Genomic DNA, 21,025 nt, shown 5'->3' on the forward strand with positions numbered 1-21,025 from the left:
TAATGGAAATAACCATGACCCAATGCTTCTCTCAAGTCGACCCATGTAGCAAAGAAATGTACATAAATAGCAACAATGCATTGACGAGTATGATAAGCCAAATTTCATCATCTTAGACATTTTCTTGTTTGTTTGTTAGATTGACTACAATTCTAAACCAGCATTCTTATGTCGATTAAAACATATTGATTTGGCAACAAAGACTGCTTATTTGGTGGTTTGTATAAAAGTAATATATGTTGCGAATATGGCGTACTTGAAATTTAAGCATACATGTGAAAAGCTATGATAATCATGGTGATATCAGGAGGTCTTGAATGATCTGTCTGGCCAAGAATTTATTTTAAAGTGTGTTTTGGTCAATCCAATGTATACAATTAAAGTTAAGTGTTTCTCTATCTGCTGAAGCATTCTGGGTAAAACAATAACCCAAAGCTAAAATGACTGTAATTTTCACTAGCCCAAATTTGGTGGCCCCAGATGTAGGGCTAGTGGATTTTTACAACCTTGCAACACCTGTCGGATTAAAATAAACCGAAATCCAATGCATACACCTACATATTCATTTACCTGAGTGGTATTTCAAAGGTCACATGTGCTTAGAACAAACATGTGGGTGATGTTCACATACATATGGGGGCTACCTGACGTGGGCTATCAACTAGTCAAGACAAAAAAAGACTTGCAGTGCTTTTGAAGGGGATGGTAGTGTAGTAATACACACTGAGAAATAATTCCTATGTACCTGAAGATGATGGCTCTTGACTAGACATGGCTAAAAGTGATGAAGTGTCTATTGAGGGCTGGTAGTGTGGTACAGTACTATATACACAGAGACAAAAATTCATATGTACCTGAAGATGATGGCTCTTGACTAGACATGGCTAAAAGTGACGAAGTGTCTATTGAGGGGTGGTGATGGTGGTGGGGATGATCCAGGTGTTGTAGGGGCGGAGACTTGTTAGTTGTTGTCGTGGAGACAGTTGTGTGGGGGTCACCTTCGCTGCTGTGGGGGCTGGGGAGTGAGGGCTCACTACCCAGACTCCGTTCCACTGTGTCTGGACTCTGCCGTACGTCAATCATTTTTAGCCCCTCAGCTGTCCACTTTATTTGTAAACCTGTAAATAAAATGATGATTAGTACTTTTGCTGTCTATAAGACATTACCTACCATAGTTATTTGGCGGTAAGTTTATATCTGGTAATAAGCCCATCAATCCATGTCTATTGCAGTACAAATACTTACTGTGCAGACCTTTGTCAACTTCCTTCGACTCAAAGGTTATGTATTACATGTACACAAGATAACAAGAATTACATAATAGTATGTGTAATAATATGTTCCAAAATAAACAAACATCCACATTAATCAAGTGATAGTATGGAACCACCCTGTATACATATACATGTACTTTACATTGAAACTTGTGTAAATATCAATTTATTTCAAAAGAAATAGGAAATTTTGCAAAATCACTAAATATTGAAATTCACCTACATATGACATTTTTACCAAAAGCAAATCAATATTCCTGAAAAGTGAGAAGAAAATTCATCTGATATATTATAGAACTTAATTGTTCTCATTTGACAATTAAATAATCCTAATTATAAGTCAGTTAGGAATTAAGCTATAAATATCCTACACTGATAATCTAAGTTTTTTTTTATCACAGAATACACCAAAAATTAACATTGAAATAATCTATTGGGTGTGTTGAGATGTCCATACTACAATATACCACTATATTCTAGGTTTGGTCAGAATAACACAGACATGTTTTGAGAAACCAAGCTATAAACACAAAACGGTCAGTCCAGATTCTCAGCTTCCCTATAAACACAAAACGGTCAGTCCAGATTCTCAGCTTCCGTAATTTTCAGAGTCCCATTTCCATTCAGTAAATCAATAGTTAATTTCAGTAATAGCTACCATAACTGCAAAATACATTACCTACACCTGTCTAATTGTAGCCCAAAGAACAAAACATTCAAATATCTCTCCCCCCCCCCCCCCCCCCCCCCCCCCCTCCCTACTGTCCCATATCTTCATGAGGGAGACACAGAGTGATCTCCCTTCTTCTTTCCTTTATTTATGGCACTTGTTGACACCTGACATCCCCCAGTTTGTTCCACTGAAAACGTTGTCGTTTGCCTGTTTACCTTAATATTTGATTATTTGGCAGTAGTATGCATGTTCTCTTGCCTATCTGTCCTTTTGTTTACAATTATTTTTATTGTTTCTTTGTTTTTGTGCCTGTTTAGGTCAGTTGTATATTCTCATTTATGTCCTTTTCAGATTTCTTATTTCTTATATTCTCATTTATGTCCTTTTCAGATTTCTTATTTCTATCAAATCTATATTTTAAAAGCAATATGTACTGACATATTTGAGGTGAGTGCCTGTATACTTATAAATGCATGATTGATGCCTGAACGGTGATCTGATGGACACTGGGGGACCATTGTATACAGTACTTCAATTCTAGATAACAAATCACTACAATCAATTAATCTCGAAATCATTTAATCTTTTTGATAGAAATTTGGTCAAAAATGATCAGAAAGCTTCCTTTGGCACTCCCCATTCAAAATTATCCATAAATTGTCAAAAATTTCAATAAGACAGTAATGAGGAAAAAAAATACTGCTTGTAATTTTAAATATTTTATATGTAGATGTTATAGCTGGAGGTAACTGTCACATTGTTAAAGTACAACAAGACAACCATGTACAAAAACACATTGATGATTAAACGTCATACTGCACTATAAATCAGCCGATCGTGATTATACCTTCGCAAAGTTGAGATGACCTACCTGGCAAGTTCCTAGATATATCTATGATTCAGATCTGTAAGTTGGCTAAAGGTGTAGAGATTTCGTAATACTGGGATGGACCGTTAGATATAAATGTCTGGCCATGTTACATTTCTTCACATAGGTTCAGATTATCATCCCATTAATTTTAACAGAGGCATTCTTTTTTGGTTATGTGTTTTTTACATTAGCAATACTGAAATAATTCAATATTTCAATCATTTTAAGTGGACTGACTGAAAATAAACACGATGAATATATTGACCCCATTTTTCACAAAACCACAATGAGGTCATTTTTGCATTGTGCCTACCTCTGTTTGAACCTAGGTCGCTAGGTGTACATATATTCCTCAGTGTTCATCATACTCATTCCATTTTACCTACATTTTGTCTGAACTCTGTGCTTTTAAAATTTTTGTTGAATTAATAACAAGCATGCATGTTGCTATAATGTCTGATTAGTTTTTTATATTGAAATTCTATTACCATATATAGCTGTATATTTTTGCGGGGATGATATTTTCACTATATCACGGACCATCAAAGTGGTCACTAAAACATAATCCATGAAATAATAAGACACAGGTAAATATTATCCGTAAAATAAACAGTGATTAAGACTGTCATCATTAGTCGCCTCCAATCATCCAACAATCATAATTGTTCAGAACAGATTATATTCTACACATATCAGATGATTCTGTACATGGTAAAATAAACATTACAGAATGGTTATAACGGGTATACAGAAAACTTATGTTATAAGCATCTATTGTTATTTAATTCTGCTGAAACATACTGGTGTTTTAATATTTTTCTTACGGGTCGTGATATATTATATCAACAGTTTGTAACTTGATATCAGGAACAATAACTGAAACTGGAACTTCATCTGTAGCTACTCATACTGAAGTTACATACCAACTTTCACCAGCATACCTTGAAGCATGACTAAGAAAAGTGCAGAAAACTGAGTGGACAGACTGACAGGTGGATAGCCAGACCGATGGGGAAGAAACCTGTAGTCCCCCGGTTTTAACCGTAGGGGACTAAAAAACCTAAAACCATGACATTCGTGAAATTTCAGTATTCTGTAGGTTGTGTTGAGATGTCCTATATTCCAGGTTTGTTGGAATAACATTGATACTTTTTGAGACACTGACCTAAATGCAAAACTTTAAATAATGTACAGATTCACAGAGTTCCTTATTTCCAGAGTCACTGGACCATAAATTCTGAATGATACATGTATTCCATATATAAAGGCAGTGTCGAGATGTCCACTATGTACTCTAAAGATATACCAGGTTTGGTTTAAGTTGAACTTATTCTTTTTTGAGCAACAGATCTAATTGCAAAACTTAAAGCTGACAGTGCAAATTAAAAAGCATCCAATTGAGATTTAAAAAAAATGATACATGTACAGATTTCCAAAAATCGTTTCTGAGACATTCCCCAGTTATGGTAGTGTCGTATCTAAGGACGGGCAGACATTTTTCTTTTTTGTTACGCGTGGATACAACCAAGCCGCCGCTGCTATAAAAAGAACGTGCTTCGTCACACTCGCATTCACTCTAACCTCAGGTGTTCACGGTGGCACACCTGTATCACCTACACTATATCTGTACACCACGTGACCTACAACTGTATTCGCGAATGACACCAAACAGAAGAAGCACTTACCTGTAACCTGAGCAGAAAGATGGTCAGTGTCTCTCAATTATCTTTCAAATCTTGTTCAAAATAAAGTCTCCAAATAAATGCTGGAAAATGTATAACTAATTAATACCAAATACTATATCCATTTTCTCACGTGTTTTTCGTGGGTGCAGCTATTCTGATAACAACTAAACAGTCCAAGGAGTTCCGATTTTTACTCCTGTCTACACTAGCACTCGGAACTCCTCGGATGTATTCCTATTGTCTACACTACACTAGGGCCGCTGTAGTGCAGTAGTGCGGTTTTATCACGCTTTAATTGCGTTATGACACGTGCACAAATGATACGAAGACACGAAAATATTTCGATGGAAACTATGGATATAATACTGTAACAGTTGTAAAGTTATTCTTGCTGCATATCCCACTGGCAAGACTCAGGTAGGAAATTACTCATTTTTTACTCTGTTTATAATTTTATAAGGTGCATGTTTTGTTGACGCCCAAATATTTTGTATTGTCAATATTTTCTTTTCTTTCTTTTATTGTAAAATAAAATATATATCCATGTTCTGCAATTGCGTACAGTGTAAACAAAAACCTGTTGGCGTGTGTATTGAGAAAATACTATACTTAAAGGAGAGATGTGTCGCTTTGGGCATGTATCGAAAGACTGATACTTGTCTCAATGAACGCACACACTTTTATAGCGGTTCGTATCAACGCATAACAAAAAAGAAAAATGTCTGCACGTCCTTAGATACGACACTATCATAACTGGGGGATGTCTCAGAAACGATTTTTGGAAATCTGTACATGCATTATTTTTTTTAAATCTCAATTGGATGCTTTTTAACTTGCACTGTCAGCTTTAAGAATTAAATGTTGACACTGCCACTGTTGCCATGGAAAAGTAGCATCATAGTATTGCCTTGTGGCTCAATCAAAGATGAGACAAAAATATGTCTCTCTTCCCTACAATTTTACTTAAATCTAGATTTACTTAACATACAAATTACATACTGCATACTTGCTATCAATTTTTGTAATTACATCCCTGATACATGTTCACAATTTATTTTTATCCAATGAAAACAAGATGCCCCACCAATTCCATTCTTGTATCATATTTCATTGATGCTTTGTCTGTCTGAGCGAGTGTGGCGGCGTTGAAATCAAACGTTTGGTACAGATTCCTTTTACCAACCCATCAAGAAATGTCACAGTAATGCTGATCCGTCTGGATTGCATGTGACTCTTCTCAAACAATTGGGCTACTTCATCAATTAGCAGAAGGTGGTTGACCTGACTTCAAAATTCACTCTACGTAAATGTAAGTGTGGCTTCCTGATGACATATTGCGAGCAGTCAAGGAAGAACTATCTAAATTTAGGCACCGCAAGCGGGCAAAAACCTAATTGGATTTCATCTGTGGTATATTGCGGGAGAGCTTTCCTTCGCAGACTTATCAATGCAATGAATACCCTGCAGCATAGATTACACAAATTGTGATTCAGTGTGGACACCCGGCTTGACATCAGTTGTGGTTGACTTTCCTGCGCCGTTTTGAAGGGAAATGTCTTCTGCTGGAGGACATGTCTATTTTGCCCTTGTACACAGATGAATGCAGTGAGGGGGCGGGCAGTCATTGGGGCGACAGTTGGTTTGATTGTAACTGGGAAACGGACAACCTCAATATAGCCCCCTTGCATATAAATGAAAAGGAGTTGGTAGCCACCATTCCAACAATTCAATATTGGAACCCACAGTTGGCTAGTAAGTAGGCACATATCCTCTCTGAAAATTCCATTATTGTCACTTGCATCAACAAATGCACTTCGCTTAACGAATGAATCATGAAATGTTTGCACTATTTGTTTTAGCTATCTGTGCAATATGATTATATATATTTAACAGCAAGTCACATTCTTGGCAAGCATATCCCACATCCCAGCCTGAAATTTGTATACTAGCCTGATATTCGTGTACTAGCCTGATATTCGTATACAAGCATGATAATAGTATACTAGCCTGATATTCGTATACCAGCCTAATATTTGTATACCAGCCTGATATTCGTATACTAGCCTGATATTCGTATACTAGCCTGATATTTGTATACTAGCCTGATATTCGTATACCAGCCTGATATTCGTATACCAGTCTGATATTCGTATACCAGCCTGATATTCGTATACTAGCCTGATATTCGTATACCAGCCTGATATTCATGTACTAGCCTGATATTCGTATACTAGCCTGATATTTGTATACCAGCCTGATATTTGAATACCAGCCTGATATTCGTATAGTAGCCTGATATTCTTATACCAGCCTGATAATAGTATACTAGCCTGATATTCGTATACTAGCCTGATATTCGTATACCAGCATGATAATCGTATACTAGCCTGATATTCGTATACTAGCCTGATATTCGTATACTAGCCTAATATTCGTATACCAGCCTGATATTCGTATACCAGCCTGATATTCGTATACAAGCCTGATATTCGTATACCAGCATATTTGTATACTAGTCCGATATTCCTATACTAGCCTGATATTCGTATACTAGCCTGATATTCGTAAACTAGCCTGATATTCGTATACCAGCCTGATATTCGTATACCAGCATGATAATAGTATACCAGCCTGATATTCGTATACTAGCCTGATATTCATATACTAGCCTGATATTTGTATACCAGCCTAATATTCGTATACTAGCCTGATATTCGTATACTAGCCTGATATTCGTATACTAGCCTGATATTCGTATACTAGCCTGATATTCGTATACTAGCCTGATATTCGTATACCAGCCTGATATTCGTATACCAGCATGATAATAGTATACCAGCCTGATATTCGTATTCTAGCCTGATATTCGTATACTAGCCTGATATTTGTATACCAGCCTAATATTTGTATACCAGCCTGATATTCATATACCAGCATGATAATAGTACACTAGCCTAAATTTGTATACCAGCCTCATATTCGTATACTAGCCTGATATTCGTATACCAGCCTGATATTCGTATACTAGCCTGATATTCGTATACTAGCCTGATATTCGTATACCAGCATGATAATAGTATACCAGCCTGATATTCGTATACTAGCCTGATATTCGTATACTAGCCTGATATTTGTGTACTAGCCTGATATTCGTATACTAGCCTGATATTCGTATACCAGCCTGATATTCGTATACTAGCCTGATATTCGTATACTAGCCTGATATTCGTATACTAGCCTGATATTTGTATACAAGCCTAATATTCGTATACTAGCCTGATATTCGTATACTAGCCTGATATTTGTATACAAGCCTAATATTCGTATACCAGACTGATATTCGTATACTAGCCTCTTGTGTAACATTTATAATACATGTAATCTTACTGCAGTATCTGAAATAATACTATAATAAATAGCCATTAGCTGAGATTCACCCAAACCAGTCGTCATTGTTGTTCTTTATGCTAACCAGTTGTATTTGAATACAGTGTTTCTGTGGTGACTGCTAAATGCCAGAGAATGGTAACATAATCATTAATTTATTGATGATTTTGCAGACACTGCTGAATTCTAGAGAATGGTTAATTTCTTTAATAAACCTTTGCCTTCAGTTAATCAGGAGATCTTGGTTTTGTGCTTTTACAAATTTGACCCCTAAGACCTTGAATACCACTAAAGGTATTTTCTTTTTGCAAACTTTTGTCGAGTGTCATCCAAGGGACACACCAGCCAAATATCTTTACCTAAGTCGTTTTATACTTTCCAGGTAAACATAAAAATCATTTGAGTGTCTTAACAACGTTGTTCCTTGTAACCTTGAAATCAAGAGTCAAGGGTATTTTATTTCATAAACTAAGTCGAACCCCATCCCAGGAACTCTCAGTTGGTAGAGTGTAAAGACTACCTCTCAATTATAGGGGTCACGATAGCTCAGTTGGTAGAGTGTAAAGACTACCTCTCAATTATAGGGGTCACGATAGCTCAGTTGGTAGAGTGTAAAGACTGCCTCTCAATTATAGGGGTCACGATAGCTCAGTTGGTAGAGTGTAAAGACTACCTCTCAATTATAGGGGTCACGATAGCTCAGTTGGTAGGGTGTAAAGACTACCTCTCAATTATAGGGGTCACGATAGCTCAGTTGGTAGGGTGTAAAGACTACCTCTCAATTATAGGGGTCACGATAGCTCAGTTGGTCACGATAGCTCAGTTGGTAGAGTGTAAAGACCGACTCTCAATTATAGGGGTCACGATAGCTCAGTTGGTAGAGTGTAAAGACTACCTCTCAATTATAGGGGTCACGATAGCTCAGTTGGTAGAGTGTAAAGACTACCTCTCAATTATAGGGGTCACGATAGCTCAGTTGGTAGAGTGTAAAGACTGACTCTCAATTATAGGGGTCACGATAGCTCAGTTGGTAGAGTGTAAAGACTACCTCTCAATTATAGGGGTCACGATAGCTCAGTTGGTAGAGTGTAAAGACTACCTCTCAATTATAGGGGTCACGATAGCTCAGTTGGTAGGGTGTAAAGACTACCTCTCAATTATAGGGGTCACGATAGCTCAGTTGGTAGAGTGTAAAGACTACCTCTCAATTATAGGGGTCACGATAGCTCAGTTGGTAGAGTGTAAAGACTACCTCTCAATTATAGGGGTCACGATAGCTCAGTTGGTAGAGTGTAAAGACTGACTCTCAATTATAGGGGTCACGATAGCTCAGTTGGTAGAGTGTAAAGACCGACTCTCAATTATAGGGGTCACGATAGCTCAGTAGAGTGTAAAGACTACCTCTCAATTATAGGGGTCACGATAGCTCAGTAGAGTGTAAAGACCGACTCTCAATTATAGGGGTCACGATAGCTCAGTAGAGTGTAAAGACTACCTCTCAATTATAGGGGTCACGATAGCTCAGTTGGTAGAGTGTAAAGACTACCTCTCAATTATAGGGGTCACGATAGCTCAGTAGAGTGTAAAGACTGACTCTCAATTATAGGGGTCATGATAGCTCAGTTGGTAGAGTGTAAAGACTACCTCTCAATTATAGGGGTCACGATAGCTCAGTTGGTAGAGTGTAAAGACTACCTCTCAATTATAGGGGTCATGATAGCTCAGTAGAGTGTAAAGACTACCTCTCAATTATAGGGGTCACGATAGCTCAGTAGAGTGTAAAGACTACCTCTCAATTATAGGGGTCACGATAGCTCAGTAGAGTGTAAAGACTACCTCTCAATTATAGGGGTCACGATAGCTCAGTTGGTAGAGTGTAAAGACTGACTCTCAATTATAGGGGTCACGATAGCTCAGTTGGTAGAGTGTAAAGACTGACTCTCAATTATAGGGGTCACGATAGCTCAGTTGGTAGAGTGTAAAGACTACCTCTCAATTATAGGGGTCACGATAGCTCAGTTGGTAGAGTGTAAAGACTGACTCTCAATTATAGGGGTCACGATAGCTCAGTAGAGTGTAAAGACTACCTCTCAATTATAGGGGTCACGATAGCTCAGTAGAGTGTAAAGACTACCTCTCAATTATAGGGGTCACGATAGCTCAGTTGGTAGAGTGTAAAGACTGACTCTCAATTATAGGGGTCACGATAGCTCAGTTGGTAGAGTGTAAAGACTGACTCTCAATTATAGGGGTCACGATAGCTCAGTTGGTAGAGTGTAAAGACTACCTCTCAATTATAGGGGTCACGATAGCTCAGTTGGTAGAGTGTAAAGACTGACTCTCAATTATAGGGGTCACGATAGCTCAGTTGGTAGGGAATATAAGACCAATACATCTTGAGATGAAAAGATGTGTATGGTTCAATCCCAGGGCAATTCATGGTTTCCAGAATGGATATCATGGGAAGGGTTTCACATATGTTAATCGACAATTTAGTCACTACGTAATACAAAGAAAGCCTGCTTCAAAATAACAGTGATGTTAACAGTGTGATAAACACATATTCACATTTTAAAAATTGTAGAATTATATACTTATTACAATTTCTAACATTCCTTTGTTAACACTTATATTGTTCTTCATTACTAATTCTGATCAATTTCTTTTTTTTATTCTTCATCACCGATAAATCTAGCACACCTTTATTTACTTAAAGTGCAGTCTGCAGGAAGCTTTAATTATCTTACATGTGAATTATAACGTATACAAAGAAATAATACACTTATGTCTACAGTGATAAAAACACCATATAAGTCTGCATATTGCTGAAGACATTAAAGAATCAGTCAAAAGTGATTGGATGCAGTTAAAACATCACATGGTTACCACATCTTACTGAATGTCTAAGGCCCAAGACAAAATACATCCCAGAGAAGCTTAAAATGCAGGCAAAGAAACTATTCTAGATTTCCCCATGATTGCGACACTTTGAATTGTAATAAAAATAAATAAATAGATAAATAAGAGGCCCATGGGCCTTAACGGTCATCTGACTCTAAAAACCCTTGTACTATTGTAGTAAACATACTCAGTAGCAAGTATGGTGGTACTGTTGGCTTTAGCAGCTATCTTGGCCGACCCGAAAAATAACAACACTTGGTCAAGACCCTCTCAGGATCATTCCGCCAAGTTAGAGCTGAATCCCACCAGTGGAACTTGAGAAGAAGTTTGAAATGTGAAAAGTTTACGCACAGCTCACGACGACGGACAAAGCACGATGACAGTAAGTCATCCTGACCCTTCGGCAAAACTGTATTTAAACAATAGTGGACCAAAAACTGAACCTTGGGAAAACACATGAGTTAAAACTGTTCTTGGGACTGCTGACTAAAGTCGTATCCCTTGCTCTCTCATTAATGAAAATTCTCTTGAAAATCATATTGAGGAGCACAGCTAACATAACAGGTAATGGTATAGCCTGTAACATTTGTAAATTATTTGCTGAAAACTAATCCAATGCATTGCCAAACAATTTTGTGTAAAAAAAATTAACAAATTACTTTTGTAAAACGGGTCAAAATTGAAAATGAAGTAAAAGGCATACCAACATTAGGTCACAGTACAGCCCACACATAAAAACATATTTACATGTACTGTAAAACGGTAAGTACATAGCCAGAATAGCTCTCTTCCGGAATTTAACAAAGGGACATAATTTATGTACCAGAGGGATTGTGACACTGTGTTATTTATTCGTCTATGTTAGAGCTGCCCGGTCCTTTCCAAATATCAATACCACACTGAACTTTATCCTTTGGTAAAACCACCAAAAAGACGCTTTAATTCTTAAATAAAACTCCTAGCAGATCTGAAGACCTTTGACAAACAGAAATGCTGAATCTACACCAATGCTGCAGTCATACAAGTACATAAAATCTTCTGCCGACAATCTGTGATGTAATTTTGAATAAGAGATTTTTCACAAATTCAAAGGACAATTTCCCTGCAGACAGAATCTGAGAATGCTTGCATTTTAAGCAAAGGTTATGTTACAAAGATTAAATTACCATCACTTTTTACCGCTTGATTTATTCAAGATCAAAAGAGACATCCAAGGACATATCATTGGAGCAGGTGTACAAAAGTAGCCAACACTGGATAAAATATCACAGTATCACAATCTTCAAAGTTCCAACTGAATTGTCTCCTTTCATTAATGCATGAATGTTCCTCTTTCATGAATGTCCGACAAGATTCATTAAATTCCATATATACAAGAGAGCCTTTTAACAAAATAACCCCAGAAAACACTTGGCAGGACTGGCCTTGATTTTGACACATAAATCAACCACCGTCTGCTCATCAATGATGCCTTGGACTACTTTTGAGATTGGTATAGGGGGAAAGGGTTTTAACCCTAATGGATCTCTGACCAACAGCTTGATCCCACAGTTGGGTCAGACTCCCAACAAAATGTAAGTGTGATCACTGTCAGTTTTTTTAATGAAAATATTTGTTATTTGTTTACGTTTATAATCACCGTTCTAGTGACGAATATTTGTTTATCTTTATAATCACTGTTCTAGTGACAAATGTTTGTTTATCTTTATAATCACTGTTCTAGTGACGAATGTTTGTTTATCTTTATAATCACTGTTCTAGTGACGAATGTTTGTTTATCTTTATAATCACTGTTCTAGTGACGAATGTTTGTTTATCTTTATAATCACTGTTCTAATGACGAATATTTGTTTATCTTTATAATCACTGTTCTAGTGACAAATGTTTGTTTATCTTCATAATCACTGTTCTAATGACAGATGTTTGTTTATCTTTATAATCACTGTTCTAGTGACAGATGTTTGTTTATCTTTATAATCACTGTTCTAGTGACGAATGTTTGTCTATCTTTATAATCACTGTTCTAGTGACAGATGTTTGTTTATCTTTATAATCACTGTTCTATAGTGACAAATGTTTGTTTATCTTTATAATCACTGTTCTAGTGACGAATGTTTGTTTATCTTTATAATCACTGTTCTAGTGATGAATGTTTGTTTATCTTTATAATCACTGTTCTAGTGACGAATGTTTGTTTATCTTTATAATCACTGTTCTAGTGACAAATGTTTGTTTATCTTTATAATCACTGTTCTAGTGACAAATGTTTGTTTATCTTTATAATCACTGTTCTAGTGACGAATGTTTGTTTATCTTTATAATCACTGTTCTAGTGACGAATGTTTGTTTATCTTTATAATCACTGTTCTAGTGACAGATGTTTGTTTATCTTTATAATCACTGTTCTAGTGACGAATGTTTGTTTATCTTTATAATCACTGCTCTAGTGACAGATGTTTGTTTATCTTTATAATCACTGCTCTAGTGACAGATGTTTGTTTATCTTTATAATCACTGTTCTAGTGACAGATGTTTGTTTATCTTTATAATCACTGTTCTAGTGACGAATGTTTGTTTATCTTTATAATCACTGTTCTAGTGACGAATGTTTGTTTATCTTTATAATCACTGTTCTAGTGACGAATGTTTGTTTATCTTTATAATCACTGTTCTAGTGACGAATGTTTGTTTATCTTTATAATCACTGTTCTAGTGACGAATGTTTGTTTATCTTTATAATCACTGTTCTAGTGACGAATGTTTGTTTATCTTTATAATTACTGTTCTAGTGACGAATGTTTGTCTATCTTTATAATCAGTTCTAGTGACGAATGTTTGTCTATCTTTATAATCACTGTTCTAGTGACGAATGTTTGTCTATCTTTATAATCACTGTTCTAGTGACGAATGTTTGTCTATCTTTATAATCACTGTTCTAGTGACGAATGTTTGTCTATCTTTATAATCACTGTTCTAGTGACGAATGTTTGTCTATCTTTATAATCACTGTTCTAGTGACGAATGTTTGTTTATCTTTATAATAACTGTTCTAGTGACGAATGTTTGTCTATCTTTATAATCACTGTTCTAGTGACGAATGTTTGTCTATCTTTATAATCACTGTTCTAGTGACGAATGTTTGTTTATCTTTATAATCACTGTTCTAGTGACGAATGTTTGTTTATCTTTATAATCACTGTTCTATAGTGACAAATGTTTATCTTCAAAATCTAGTGACAAATATTTGATGTTATAATGATAAAGTAGATGCAGTAATTCTGAAAAACAATCAAAGGAAACTTTGGCGCCCACCATCAAATTTGACTTTGACCTAACACCAAGCAGCAGAGAATGCGATTTTGGTATCCTTTTTTGGGGGTGTATTTTTCACCACAGCCATAAGACAAACTGTTTCAATCCACTTATGGAAAGCACTGAACAGTACTGTGACAGATTAGACTGCTCAAACCCAATAATGGAAAGCACTCCTGAACAGTACTGTGACAGATTAGACTGCTCGAACCCAATAATGGAAAGCATGCCGAAGTAACCACAGCTAATTCATGATCACTCTTACCTGTCAAATTTTGTGTTACATCATTTAAAGTGCACTACCTGTATATCATGACATACCTAGTTTAAATGTGCAGGTAAATGTGAGTACACAGTCCAGGCATGTATTAGAAAAATTCATTTTTTTTTACTTTTAGAAACTTGAAAAGGCATGCATGTTAAATAAATATAAAGTACAAATTGAAAATAAAGCTAGATGAAATAGATATTCACTAAATCAAAGTCCATATTACCTATCTTATAAAACAAGGGGGCGGGGAAGAGGCTGGGTGTGTAGTAATCATATTATAAGAAACACAAAATATTTTCTCTCTCTGGTAACCCAAACATCTCGACCCGTCATACTTGTGCTTTAAATACATATGTATACAACATCTGTGTGAGTACCTATAGGTTAAATATGTCTACTCCCACACAAACACTGCTCCCCCATGTCACATCTTACACTCCGACACCATCTGTTTTCTGCCTCTAGTATGTTTTACATGGAAACATGTTTGAAAATCTATTACTTTTGTCAATCCTCTAGGTATCAGATTAATGTTCTCACCTTACTTACATGTGAATTTTATATATAGCAAATTCCCATTACATTTCATTTTTATGATTTTTAAAGCAGTTTAGCATGTCTGATTTAGTCATGTGTATCAGATAATGTTTTTATCACATTCAACTGAGTTTACACACAAGAAAAATCTAAGAAGATATGCCAGCAGCTGTTGTCATTGCCACTGATTTGTGACGTCATCAGTTTGTTCTTTGAGGTCATAATGGGTCTTAAGTTATTTCCAGAAATTTATAATTCTTATGCAAAATTTATTAGCTAGAAATGACAATACCTGGTAATTTTTTAAATTCATCTGTAGCTTTTGAGATTCATACATATCTATGGGCTGATGAGTTGAAAAGCTCAAAGGTATTAATAAGGAAGTCGACCTTGAACATACCAATGTGGTATAGGAGATGGTCACACACACCTGTAGATATCAACTAACTACATAACAAATGGAATAGTTTTACATCCTTGACATAGTTTTATATCCTTTACAACAGTCAATGTCACAATACAGTGTCTATACATTAGGGCCGTATGTGGGGTACAGATTAGGGGCCACTTACTGAAATGCCACAAGCATGGAATATTGTCAAGTTAAGGAATATTGATGAAACTGGGACCTGAAGAACACCTGGATAAACTGCTGTGGAGGAGGATACACTGGCACCAGGGAGGATAAACTACTGTGGAGGAGGATACACTGGCACCACGGAGGATAAACTGCTGTGGAGGAGGATACACTGGCACCAGGGAGGATAAACTGCTGTAGAGGAGGATACACTGGCACCAGGGAGGATAAACTGCTGTGAAGGAGGATAAACTGGCACCAGGGAGGATACACTGCTGTGGAGGAGGATACACTGGCACCAGGGAGGATAAACTGCTGTGAAGGAGGATACACTGACACCAGGGAGGATAAACTGCTGTGAAGGAGAATAAACTGGCACCAGGTAGGATAAACTGCTGTGAAGGAGGATAAACTGGCACCAAGGAGGATAAACTGCTGTGGAGGAGGATACACTGGCACCACAGAGGATAAACTGCTGTGGAGGAGGATACACTGGCACCAGGGAGGATACACTGCTGTGGAGGAGGATACACTGGCACCAGGGAGCATAAACTGCTGTGGAGGAGGATACACTGGCACCAGGGAGGATAAACTGCTGTGAAGGAGGATACACTGACACCAGGGAGGATAAACTGCTGTGGAGGAGGATACACTGGCACCAGGGAGGATAAACTGCTGTGGAGGAGGATAAACTGGCACCAGGGAGGATAAACTGCTGTGAAGGAGGATACACTGACACCAGGGAGGATAAACTGCTGTGGAGGAGGATACACTGACACCAGGGAGGATAAACTGCTGTGAAGGAGGATACACTGACACCAGGGAGGATAAACTGCTGTGGAGGAGGATAAACTGGCACCACAGAGGATAAACTGCTGTGGAGGAGGATACACTGACACCAGGGAGGATAAACTGCTGTGGAGGAGGCTACATAGCCAAGGAGGAGGATAGAATGAAGCAAGGGAAAATAATCCAATGCAAAGCAGGACACTCTGATGTAAGGGAGGATAAAATGTGGTTGAAGAAGATACACTATCAAGGAAGAGGATACACTGACGCACGGGAGGATAAACTGTTGTGGAAAAGGATACACCGTCGAGGAAGAGGATCCACCAATGAGGAAGAGGATACACTGATAATTGAGAGAATAAACTGCTGTGGAGGATACACCAACGCATAGGAGGATAAACCACCACAGAGGAGGATATTCTGTTGTGGAAAGGATACACCGCCAAGGAAGATGATAAACCAACACGGAAGTTGATAAACTGCTGTTGCGGATGATACACTGATGTATGGAGGATCAACTTCCGCAGAGGAAGATAAAAAGCCAAAGAAGAGAATAGACTGACGAACGGGAGAATAAACTGCTGTGGAGGAGGATAGACTGACGAACGGGAGAATAAACTGCTGTGGAGGAGGATAGACTGACGAACGGGAGAATAAACTGCTGTGGAGGAGGATAGACTGACGAACGGGAGAATAAACTGCTGTGGAGGAGGATAGACTGACGAACGGGAGAATAAACTGCTGTGGAGGAGGATAGACTGACGAACGGGAGAATAAACTGCTGTGGAGGAGGATAGACTGACGAACGGGAGAATAAACTGCTGTGGAGGAGGATAGACTGACGAACGGGAGAATAAACTGCTGTGGAGGAGGATAGACTGACGAACGGGAGAATAAACTGCTGTGGAGGAGGATAGACTGACGAACGGGAGAATAAACTGCTGTGGAGGAGGATAGACTGATGCTACACGGACTCCTGAGAGGACTAAACCTCCAAAGGAGAGGAAACACAGAAATAGGCAGGAAGGAAATTTTTAAGTCCCAATTATTGTCTTGGGGGCAGCATATCCTTTAGTTACATGTAAAGAAAATTAAACATGATCAGCACAAAAAACATTTATATGTGATCCAACAGGTACATACCGACAGCATTGGAAATGAGTCTGTCTCCGTCTATTGAGTTTTTGTCCTCCGAATCTGAGATATGTTCCTCCTTAATATGTGAAGAGCTGGTTGAGTTGGTCGGGCTGGTACGACGGCCATTATGTGTTCTCATGTCAATTGCCGGCTCATTACAATTGTACGGGCCTGGAGAAAACCCTGAAAGCATAAAAAATTTATAGAAATGTCAATTGTATCATTTCTTGCCAAAGCCATTACATATAGTAATTAACATTTATTTTTTATATGCCACATACAAAATGTATATAATTAGTACTCAGTGTTATTTTCTCCCCAGTTTTCTGCAGCAGACTGCATAAATTGGAGAAATCCATCGGGATGATGCTTTTTCTTCATTTTAGGAAAATTACACATTTGTTTTCAAGGGAAATCACTCAGGTAAAACATAGCAAAAATATAACTGGTACAACACAGCAACATTCATTATTATGACTATACAGCTGTGTCCTGCCATGTTTGCCTTTTCCTTAATATAACTACATTCATTCAATACATGTAACATGTCATACATGTACACTATATGCATACCCTCTTTTTAGGTGACCCCTTAGGACCATAGCCCTCTGCTTTGTCATATAACCCCTTATTAGGTGACCCCTTAGGACCATAGCCCTCTGCTTTGCCATAAACCCCTCACTAGGTGACCCCTTAGGACCATAGCCCTCTGCTTTGTCATAACCCCTTATTAGGTGACCCCTTAGGACCATAGCCCTCTGCTTTGCCATAAACCCCTTATTAGGTGACCCCTTAGGACCATAGCCCTCTGGACTGGCACATCCTCCCTATTTGGTAACTCTTATGGGGACTGTATAACTCCCTTGTTTAGCAGCTTATTAGGACCATATAATCTTGTATTTTTCCCTTATTGGCAGTTTATTGCTTGCACCCCCTCAACGCTCCCTTATTTGTTATCCACTGTTCCAAGTACTCATTATATCCTTTAGTGTGGAGCCCAATTTGAACATATAATTATGTAGTGCCCTGTCCTCGTTTAGAGCCCCTCCAGAAATATACATTGCTGCCCTGTGTCATGCTTCCTTTACTTGGAATCCCTTTGGGCTGTTACACACCGACTTGTATGCTATCATGCTTCCTTTATTCGGAACCCCTTCAGACTCTACATAACTTCACCATATGATAATGCCTATGGGATTACAAACTCGCCTAACTAGACAATTATATGACTCTGTATCCTATCATACTTCAAATTTAGCTATTACACATTCTGAAATCCTCTAGGTACAGACATGTCAATATTTATCTTTACTAACCCCGCATGTTTGTAATTTGTCAAACATGTCACTATATGTACTTAGACCACCAATCAGCATTACAATAATTTTCATTTCATTCCATTAATTCCTCAATAACCAATCAGTGATTCTGTCTGTAGGATTCTCATTTAATAGAACAAATATTTGTAGACCTTATCATTATTATACATCAACACCCAGACTGTTAAATGAAATTCTATAATGATGTTATTTCACACAATTAAATGCTATATATCATTTATTATATATCTGTGAAAAATGATATTGGCACAATGTGATATTTCCTATGTGAGAATTTTGAAAAACAAAATGTGCATCAATACATCACATATGAGCTTAGTGATGGATTGATCAGATTAAATGTCTGGTTTCATGACAGCCTGAATCTATAAATTTATAAATCTTCAATACTGGCATTTTTATTCTCACTCAGTATTGTATTTATTATCATAAGATCCATTTGTTTCAGTCTTCGATATTTTTAACTGATATTTAAAATCTTTTGAAGATTAACATAATAAATACCAATCTATAATGGTAATTTTAATCAAATGAGTTAACATGGCTGCTATAGATATAAAACAGGATGACTTGTGTTCCTTGCATATGGTACACACCTCAGATTACAATATTCAACATCATAAAATTAATTTCATTATTTAATTCTTGATTCCTCTAATGAGGGTTGTATATAGCCCTGAGGCTACTCCGACTAATTTATGAAATGGCACTATATATATTTTTGAGTCAAGATCCATTAAAATGGTACCAAATATGTAAGTGCAAATCCATTAAAATGGTACCATACATATGAGTAAAAATCCATAAAATGGTACCATACATTAGAGCGAAAATCCATTAAAATGGACTAAACATTAGAGTGTAAATCAATTAAAATAGTACCATACATTGGAGCGAAAATCCATTAAAATGGTACTATACATTAGTGTAAATCCATTAAAATGGTACCATACATTAAAGCGAAAATCCATTAAAATGGACTAAACATTAGAGTGAAAATCCATTAAAAACTTCCTCGTCTTGTAGTCCCATTTTCAATTGACATCAACTATTCAACATTTATCACTAAAAATTTTATTCAAATGACATATTCTCTAAGGAAAACTAAATGAAACGGTAATCAATATATTATGGTACAAAATGGTACAGAACTAAAACAATTTTGCATGTCCTCTATAATGACACGTGTCAACACTGAAGCTTTGATAATAACAAAAGTTTCAATTCAGTTTTAAAAACTTTCAATCTTCTGATTAATTTGGTATCTGGAACTGCTATTGACCAAAAACTGTAAAGAGACCAACCTTTCAGACTTTTAAAAATAGCAATTTCACGCTCCGTTAAGTGAAATGAATCCCGGTAATAGTTGTATCCTGTTGTGTTATAGAAGGAATACATCATGGCTGAGCTGCAAACAATGTCCTTTGCGGTCAGGTGTTATAGTTCTTAATTCCAAACAAGTATCTCCTAAAACTCCAACATATGTAGATTGGCGGATTTCAGCGTCAATTTACCTCAATGACATAACGCTGCCTTCATATTCAGACAGAGAAATGGATCTCTATATGAACCTAGATCGACAGTTTATCAGTAACAGTCTGCCCATATATGTATATATGGTGGGTTTTTTTTCGTCTTTAGTTAGTCTGGTCCCTAGACCGGTTATTGACCTTTCATCAATGTCTGGGTAGTGCTATACCAATTGTGGCCGAGAAGATTCACACAAAATTTCCCCCAACCATAACAATGTTAGAAGTATGTCTAGTGACAGCTAGACACTCAGAGATGCCGCCAGGGGTGTAGCAAGCACACATATCCAGTGGGTGGACCCTGTACACATCCACGTAAAGCTGAAACAAATTTAACCTGTATATACTCCACAATTACATAATCAGAACTCAGCACAATAACGTCTATTACTCTACACACTTAGTAACTATATAAAGCCTATTCTTATAGTGCTCACAAGATTTATTTTCATCTTTCTTTTATGTTTTGTAGACATTTTTAACCACAACTATTCAAAATAACTTGTCTCCTTTCAATAAAATTAAAAAGGTTAAAATATCTTTACAAAGTTTTAAATGAAAGGACATTTTTAAAAGCCAAGATCCACACTTTTCTGGCAAAAGGGAGACAACTCCTACCAACATAACCTAAATACCACATGCTCTGTGACTGGTTAGTTTATCATACCTGTTCCAAATCGATAAAAACATGACTAATTTCACATTTGTCTTGTTTTCTCTTCACTTTACATATGTAGCAATA

At 37.0% G+C, this 21,025-nt stretch overlaps 1 protein-coding gene across 4 annotated transcripts in view; it reads right to left on the reverse strand.

Moving 5' to 3' along the window:
- Positions 1–21,025, reverse strand: part of LOC117332480 (peroxisome proliferator-activated receptor delta-like) — a 134,346-nt gene that overhangs the window by 75,211 nt on the left and 38,110 nt on the right. For 2 of the 4 annotated variants that reach the window (XR_004533744.1, XM_033891406.1), the window contains exons 1-3: positions 20,059–20,670; positions 17,421–17,597; positions 855–1,118 (exon numbers count right to left, since the gene is read on the reverse strand). Coding sequence is in view for 3 of the 4 variants with exons in the window: in XM_033891406.1 (XP_033747297.1) it covers positions 855–1,118; positions 17,421–17,597; positions 20,059–20,155 (538 nt within the window). In the remaining variant the exon portion in view is untranslated. Of the gene's footprint in view, positions 1–745; positions 835–854; positions 1,119–17,420; positions 17,598–20,058; positions 20,671–21,025 lie in introns of those variants that run through there. The other 2 variants (XM_033891417.1, XM_033891425.1) reach the window with 2 other exon arrangements.

This window comes from Pecten maximus, chromosome 1 (genome assembly GCF_902652985.1).
Source record: "Pecten maximus chromosome 1, xPecMax1.1, whole genome shotgun sequence".
NCBI lineage: Eukaryota > Metazoa > Mollusca > Bivalvia > Pectinida > Pectinidae > Pecten > Pecten maximus.